The 8671-nt window shown below is 50.8% G+C and overlaps 1 protein-coding gene across 3 annotated transcripts; it reads left to right on the top strand.

Annotated features, from left to right (window-relative positions):
- The first annotated feature begins 3279 nt into the window (after nt 1-3279).
- On the top strand, nt 3280-7841 carry LOC308119309 (uncharacterized protein). Of its 3 annotated transcripts, none has more exons than XM_080479241.1 (8): nt 3280-3317; nt 4048-4386; nt 4466-4845; nt 4950-5049; nt 5413-5612; nt 5976-6041; nt 6112-6181; nt 7472-7841. In XM_080479241.1, the coding sequence occupies exons 2-8, from the start codon at nt 4056-4058 to the stop codon at nt 7780-7782; spliced, it is 1458 nt and encodes a 485-aa protein (XP_080335367.1). In that variant the 5' UTR covers nt 3280-3317; nt 4048-4055; the 3' UTR covers nt 7783-7841. The 3 variants fall into 3 exon arrangements, with proteins under 3 accessions (XP_080335367.1, XP_080335368.1, XP_080335369.1); XM_080479242.1 differs by having other exon boundaries at nt 4950-5037; XM_080479243.1 differs by having other exon boundaries at nt 4496-4845.
- Nucleotides 7842-8671: the final 830 nt, after the last annotated feature.

Consider the following 8671-nt stretch of genomic DNA (forward strand, 5'->3'; position numbering starts at 1 on the left):
TGTACCTGTCCCTGTCCCTGTAGCGGTACCTGTCCCTGCACCTGTCCCTGTAGCGGTACCTGTCCCTGCACCTGTACCTGTCCCTGTCCCTGTAGCGGTACCTGTCCCTGTCCCTACACCTGTCCCTGTACCTGCACCTGTCCCTGTAGCGGTACCTGTCCCTGCACCTGTCCCTGTAGCGGTACCTGTCCCTGTCCCTGCACCTGTAGCTGTCTCTGTCCCTGTCCCTGTCTCCCCTCACTCCAAGCGTCTCTACATGTCCCTGTTTCTTCCCCCTGTAGTCCCACCTTGCCCCCCCCTGTAGTCCCACCTTGCCCCCCCCTGCAGCCTGGCCTGAGCAGCTGGAGCCTCTGAACTAGTTTCTCTTCTCCTCTCATTAGTTTTTAATAGAACACTAGATGTTCTTGGTTCTCTGCAGGCCTCCTGTAGCTCCGTCCAACACGTTAGAACGTCACAGTCACACTGAATTAAACTGCAGAGGGAACAAACATGGTCGTCAATACTCAGATCATCAACATTTTCAAAGACAGAATATTTGATTCTTCAGTGAAACATGAACGATGTTCAGTATCTAAACGTGTGTCAACATTTTGGAAATGAAAATGAGAAGGATCACAGATCTATAGATGTTCTGCAGATAGAATTATTCTGTTTGTTGGAAAGGAAATCCCTCCAAATTCTGCTTCACCAGGAAGTCAGAGACTTCAGAACCAATCAGAGCAATCCTTTCAAAAGGTAAAGACCGCCTGCTCTCAACTGACCAGTCGTGTTGCTCGTTACTGGATGAAACACAAAACCAGAAGTCACCTGTGACTTGTTTATTGGAGCCGACGATTCGCTATGTTTTGGCGAAAAAAGACGAATTTAAGCAACATTAGACTGTGACGAGGAGTGATGGACGATATAAACATACTTTAGAGGCTTTAGTTCTACTGGACAGCTGGCTGCCTAAACCATGGTACCAGGAGTACCTTTAGCTCCTGGTCGATACCAAGTACCAATACCAGGAGTACCTTTAGCTCCTGGTCGATACCAAGTACCAATACCAGGAGTACCTTTAGCTCCTGGTCGATACCAAGTACCAATACCAGGAGTACCTTTAGCTCCTGGTCGATACCAAGTACCAATACCAGGAGTACCTTTAGCTCCTGGTCGATACCAAGTACCAATACCAGGACTAACCTTTAGCTCCTGGTCGATACCAAGTACCAATACCAGGACTAACCTTTAGCTCCTGGTCGATACCAAGTACCAATACCAGTAGTAAACGTTAGCTACTTACCGATACAGAGTATCGATACCAGTACTGATCTTTAGCTCTTGGTCGATACCGAGTAGTGACAGTAGCGACATCAGATTAACTCTACTTTTAAGTTGCTGGTGATTAAGTTGCTGGTGATTAAGTTGCTGGTGATTAAGTTGCTGGTGTTGTACAAACACCTTTCTCCTTCTCTTGATATCTTCATGAGTACTAGACTTTCTGTTTCTCAGAACATGGAAAATATCTTGTAAATATCTTCAATGTCCACCTTCTGTGACCAAACTGCTTTGGAACCTCCAGGACCTGGACCCTGAACCCGGATCCCCCTGCAGGACCTGGACCCTGAACCCGGATCCCCCTGCAGGACCTGGACCCTGATCCCGGATCTCCCTGCAGGGCCTGGACCCTTAACCGGAAGCCCCCTGCAGGGCCTGGACCCTGAACCCGGATCCCCCTGCAGGGCCTGGACCCTGAACCCGGATCCCCCTGCAGGGCCTGGACCCTGAACCGGAAGCAGGAAGTGAGCGTCTGAGCTTCCATAGACATAATAAAGAGGAGACGCCTCATCAACTGGGGACGGACGTGTCCACAGCACCGCCATCTTGGGCCGGTGGTGGTGGAGGCAGGGGTGGAGGAACATCGACGATGGAACAAGGTTCTCCTCAATCTCTCAGTAGAATTTTAAACCGATTTCCAAAACGTCATATATGTTTGTTTAGTGTGGTAATGTGCAGTACACACTGTGGTAATGTGCAGTACACACTGTGTTCAGTGTGGTAATATGCAGTACACACTGTGGTAATGTGCAGTACACACTGTGTTCAGTGTGGTAATATGCAGTACACACTGTGGTAATGTGCAGTACACACTGTGTTCAGTGTGGTAATGTGCAGTACACACTGTGGTAATATGCAGTACACACTGTGTTCAGTGTGGTAATATGCAGTACACACTGTGGTAATATGCAGTACACACTGTGTTCAGTGTGGTAATGTGCAGTACACACTGTGGTAATGTGCAGTACACACTGTGGTAATGTGCAGTACACACTGTGGTAATATGCAGTACACACTGTGTTCAGTGTGGTAATGTGCAGTACACACTGTGGTAATGTGCAGTACACACTGTGTTTTACTGGGCTGTTATTCATGTGAAATTGATTGACAATGTTTTGTATTTCCTGTAAAGTACGTTCAGTCAATAAATTCTGAATTTCTTCAGATAAACAGAAACTTCCAGCGATATACTGAGTAGAATCACTGTATTGTGATAATACTGTCATCGTGGGCAAATAAGTTACTGGCTATACTCAGCCGTAGTAATGGTTATAATAATAATATCAATGATAATATAAGAATCCAGTAACTATAATACAATAATAAAAACTATAATAATAATAAACAACATTAGATAATTATAATACGGTAATATAATAATAATAAGAGCAATAATAATAGTACAATGAGAATACCAGTAAATATAAAATAAAATAATAATATGAGAATATAATCATTATAAGAATAGCAATAACAATAATACTGTAGTAGTACAATTATACAATAATAATTGTCAAATGCAGTGTATAGCCATAGTCCTGAGCGATAATGTCAATAAAACCTGAACACATCTGAACGTTTTCTGGGTTTCTTTTGTTCTATTTACGTTTCTCTCTCTCTCTCTCGCCCTCTCTCTCGCCCTCTATATATAGATATATATATCTATATATATATAGATATATATATAGATATCTATATCTATATATATATCATGTCTGACTCTTGTTGTAAACAAACTCCGTGAAAATTGCTTGAGAATTGCGTGATTCATGACAACTTTAATAGTGTAATGACGTCATTCCTCTATAGATGTACTGCGCTGCAGGAGCGCTTGTCACCGGTCCAAGATGGCCGCCCTGGTAACGCGCCGCTCTGCTGGGCGGCAGCGGTGGATGAGGCGTCTACTCTTTATTATGTCTACGTGAGCTTCGACCAGCTAACTTCCGGTTGTTTATCGCAGGGAGGCTCGTTAGCATTCAGCCAAAAACGAACTGGAAACAGTGAGTTAAACTGTCTTTCTCTTTTCATAACATCCATACCAATCACTTCAAACAGGAGGTGAATAAAAAAACAACCTCAGGACGGAAACGTGTGACGTTTTCCGGAATCGATTTTCAGCCGTTGCCCCGATTAGCGATTTGGCATGTTAGCACAGAGCTCCTGTTTCACAAAGATCGTGTATCAGTCAGATTCAGAGACGTAATGGACGATGACAGGGTGACAGGAGGGCTCACTCCGCCCGGACTTCAGAGTCTCAGTCGGTCTGCAGAGGCTTTGTAGAGGTGGTCTCAGAGGGGGGGTGGTCTTGGGGGTAACTGTAGAGGTGGTCTGGGGGGGGGGGTATGTAGAGGCGGTCTTGGCGGGGTCTGTAGAGGTGGTCTTGGAGGGGGTCTGTAGAGGTGGTCTTGGGGGTAACTAGAGGTTGTCTGGGGGGGGGGGGGGGGGCTGTAGAGGTCGTCTTGGGGGGGGTCTGTAGAGGTGGTCTTGGGGGTAACTGTAGAGGTTGTCTGGGGGGGGGGGGGCTGTAGAGGTCGTCTTGGGGGGGGTCTGTAGAGGTGGTCTTGGGGGTAACTAGAGGTTGTCTGGGGGGGGAGGGCTGTAGAGGTGGTCTGGGGGGGCTTTACTGTTACGCCTGGCCCTCCACGAGGGGACCAGCTCCTCCAGCTGGAGACCACCAGGCAGAACTTGAAGGACCAGTTGGTTCCAACATGAGATCTGATCTGATTCCAGAGACCAAGATGGACGTCAGCATCGCCGTGACGCTGATCCGCGGCCAGATGGGTGCGGTGGTGGAGCGGGCGGTGAACGGCGCCGTGGAGACGGTGCTGGCCGAGATGCTGAAGGTGGTGGGGGTCAAGTTCGAGGAGCTGAAGGCGGAGCTAGTGCTGGCCAAGCGCAGCGCGGCGGCGCTGCAGCGTGAGAAGGCGCTGAAGGAGAAGGAGAATGACAACGTCCGGGCGCGGCTGCGCTACACCGAGCTCAAGCTCAAGTACTACCGGCAGGGCGTGGAGGAGGAGCTCCAGCAGAGGGCCGCCGCCGCCACCGCCACCGCCTTCAGGAGTCCGCCGGGTGAGGAGGCGATTTTAGTCTGCACGGTTCTGTTGCGATGCAGAACTCAGCGTAACACTGGGGGTTGTCGTCGCCATAGAGCGGCGTTGTAATGACTGGTGTCCTGCAGGGCGAGACGCGGCTCACAGGAAAGACGTGGACCAGCAGGACCAGTTCAACTGGGCCGACGCCCTGCTGCCCCGCCCTGACAGGCCGGACACCACCCGGGCCACGCCTCCGCCCGCCATGTCACCGCCTTCAGACGCCTGCGATCAGGCCGGCTGCTCTACACTGCCCCCTACAGCTCCGCAGGTGATCACACACCTTCAGGTGAAGCTGGAGGCGCCGGAGGAGGAGGAGGAGGAGGAGGAGCTAGTCAGTATCAAGGAGGAGCCAGGGGGCGAGGAGGAGGAGCCAGAGGAGGAGGAGGAGCCAGAGGAGGAGGTGATAACCAGCCTGCTCCTTGACTCGCAGCTTGAGGTGAGGTTCTGGTCTGAACCGCAGGAACATTCAGGAGAACTGAACCAGGACAGGTTCTGTTCTGGTCCTGGTCCTGGTCCTGGTATATCGTTGCTTCTCTTCAGACTTGCAGGTCGATCAGCCATTGGACCAAACTGTCAACCAATCAGATGAGCCGACCGGCAGCCTTCAGCTCAGCCAATCACAACTGCCGTGAGTACAGTAGTGAGTACATTCTCCTCTGAGTACAGTAGTGAGTACATTCTCCTCTGAGTACAGTACTGGGTACATTCTCCTCTGAGTACAGTACTGAGTACATTAACCTCTGAGTACAGTACTGGGTACATTCTCCTCTGAGTACAGTACTGGGTACATTAACCTCTGAGTACAGTACTGGGTACATTCTCCTCTGAGTACAGTACTGAGTACATTAACCTCTGAGTACAGTACTGGGTACATTCTCCTCTGAGTACAGTACTGGGTACATTAACCTCTGAGTACAGTACTGGGTACATTCTCCTCTGAGTACAGTACTGAGTACATTAACCTCTGAGTACAGTACTGAGTACATTCTCCTGTGCTCTCCAGACCCCCAGTTGCCTGCCCCCCTGCCCCCCTCAGTAGCCCCGCCCCCCACCCATACCCCCCGCCCCTCCGTGCTGCCCTGGACCAATGAGCTGCGTCTGTATGAGGAGTACAAGCTGCGGAGGAACGAACTGCGGCGGCGGAACCTGAACCGCCGCAAGGAGCTGGAGAAGACGCTGCCTCAGCCTCTCCTGGCTGACCTGGTGGGTCACCTGCACACACAGGGACCACCTGCACACACAGGGACCACCTGCACACACAGAGACCTGCAGACACAGAGACCTGCAGACACAGAGACCTGCACACACAGAGACCTGCAGACACAGGGACCTGCAGACACAGGGACCTGCAGACACAAGGACCTGCAGACACAGGGACCTGCAGACACAGAGACCTGCAGACACAGGGACCTGCAGACACAGGGACCTGCAGACACAGAGACCTGCAGACACAGGGACCTGCAGACACAGGGACCTGCAGACACAGGGACCTGCAGGACTGGACACAAACACTGGAAACATGAAGTCGTACAGGAAAGTAAAACTCTTGGCGTGTTTGTGTTGAAGATCCGTGAGCGTCGGGAGAAGACGAGGCTGCGCGTCGCTCGGTGGAGAGCCAAGAGGAAGCTGCAGGTGAGTCCTCTTGTTGCCATGGAAACGGGGGGAGTGTAGCTCCTCCTCACGCTGCTCTGTTCTCTCTCAGACTCAAGGTGGCGCTGCAGCTCTGGCTCACTCTGGGTTTCCTGTCGGTGATCAGCAGCTCCAAGCCTGTGGTGAGTCTCTGCTCCTCCCCCTGGAAGCCACACCCACCGGACCCTGTCAGACCTGGACCTGGTCTGAACTGGTCTAACGGGTCTGAACCGTCACACTTCGTCTGTGTCACATTCAGTCTCCACCAACCGAAACCGTCGTCTTTCTCCTCGTCGATCTTAAAGTTTCCATCCACACAGGAAACGTCTTCCTCCTCGTCACCATGGAAACTCCTCAACACGATGTAGTACATCTGCCAGGCCTGTAGGCGGCGCTTAACGCTGCCACAGAACTCCACCAGAACCAGAGAAGAAACACGTAGAACCAGAGAAATCCATCATGTGTCCTTACTAAAGCAGCTACTGCAGCTTCACCTGGATCAGTTAGTCCACCATGTTGGTGTTGTTGATGACATCATAGAGAGGGAGGCGGGGCTATAGGTCAGGAGGCGGGGTTATAGGTCAGGAGGTGGGGTTATAGGTCAGGAGGCGGGGCTATAGGTCAGGAGGTGGGGCTATAGGTCAGGAGGTGGGGTTATAGGTCAGGAGGTGGGGTTATAGGTCAGGAGGTGGGGTTATAGGTCAGGAGGCGGGGCTATAGGTCAGGAGGTGAGGCTATAGGTCAGGAGGCGGGGTTATAGGTCAGGAGGCGGGGTTATAGGTCAGGAGGCGGGGTTATAGGTCAGGAGGCGGGGCCATGACACGTCAAAGCCAAGGTGGAGGTTTGTAATTCAGCCGATTATCCAGTAGGTTCCAGGCTCCCAAGGTGGAACTTTTAGAAAACGCTCCGTCTCGTGGAATCTCTGCTCCTGCGCCTCCTCCTCCTCCTCCTCCTCCTCCTCCTCCTCCTCCTCCTCCTCCTCCTCCTCCTGCTTCTGCTCCTGCTCCTCCTCCTCTTCCTGCTCCTCCTCCTCTTCCTCCTCCTGCTCCTCCTCCTCTTCCTGCTCCTCCTCCTCCTCCTTCTGCTCCTCCTCCTCTTCCTGCTCCTCCTCCTCCTCCTCCTTCTGCTCCTCCTCCTCCTCCTCCTCCTCCTCCTCCTCCTCCACCTCTTCCTGCTCCTGGTGCCAGGTGTAAATTACCTGGCAAACGATAGGCCCCGCCTTCTCAGGTGAAAGATGATCGAATAAACACTTGGCATATAGTGGCAGTGAGAATTAGACCTGGGACTAGGATTAGACCTGGGATGAGGATTAGAACTAGTGTAAGGATTAAAACTGGGACTAGGATTAGAACTGGGACTAGATTAGAGTAGGATTAACTGGGATTAACTTGGTCTCAGATTATTCATCCTCTCATCCCTGTGTTGTCTTGCAGGTTTGTCCAGCTCAGCGGCGCCCTCTACACATCTCTTCCTGAACAACATGAACAGCAGCGTGGTGTCCATCCTCAACTTCCTCCCACCCTCGTCCTCCTCCACCTCCTGCTCTACCTCCACCCCCAGCTCCTACCCCACCTCCTGCCCCACCTCCTTTCCTACCTCCTGCTCCTCCTCCACCTCCTGCTCCTCCTCCACCTCCTCCCTGCAGGCCTTCAGCATGGCTCCACCTGAACACAGCATCACTTCCTGCTTCCTGAAGAGCAGCCAATCACAGCAGAGCACCGCTCACAGTCAATTTACAGAGTGAAAGCAGCACACACACACACACACACACACACACACACACACACACACACACACACACACACACACACACGTATTGTAATTGTTTTGAATCGTTCTCTGTCAAAGGCTTTTAGTAGTGTGTGTGTGTGTGTGTGTGTGTGTGTGTGTGTGTGTGTGTGTGTGTGTGTGTGTGTGTGTGTGTGTGTGTGTGTGTGTGTGTGTGTGTGTGTGTGTGTGTGTGTGTGTGTGTGTCAGTTAGTTTGGAGACTTCCTGAGTTAAATAAAAGTTGTTCCATTGAGTTGAATGAAAATAAAAGTTTTATCTTAATATGTAAATTCGTTCCGTTTTTCTATTTGCTGCGACAATAATTTCCCCCAAACTACAGAACGTCCAACATGTCCCTCCTAACTCCTTATCTGTCCACCTGAAGGACTTAGGAAAGGAGTTAGGAAAGGTGTTAGGAGGCTTCCTAAAGGAGTTAGGAAAGGAGTTAGGAGGCTTCCTAAGGAGTTAGGAAAGGAGTTAGGAGGCTTCCTGAAGGAGTTAGGAAAGGAGCTAGGAGGCTTCCTAAAGGAGTTAGGAAAGGTGGTTCTACAACATTCCCAGTTGGGTTCTGGGTTCTAGATGATTCCAAGTGGTTCTAGGCAGATTATTACTTTGGTAACTTACATGATCTGCTCCTTGTTCAGTCATCCTGAGTTTCCCTGAACTAAAGGAGGTTCTAAAGGAAGCATCAATGGTTCCTAGGCTAAAGGAGGTTCTAAAGGAAGCATCAATGGTTCCTAGGCTAAAGGAGGTTCTAAAGGAAGCATCAGTGGTTCCTAGGCTAAAGGAGGTTCTAAAGGAAGCATCAATGGTTCCTAGGCTAAAGGAGGTTCTAAAGGAAGCATCAATGGTTCCTAGGCTAAAG

This window comes from Lipophrys pholis (assembly GCF_963383615.2).
Source record: "Lipophrys pholis genome assembly, chromosome: 13".
In the NCBI taxonomy this organism is placed as follows: Eukaryota; Metazoa; Chordata; class Actinopteri; order Blenniiformes; family Blenniidae; genus Lipophrys; species Lipophrys pholis.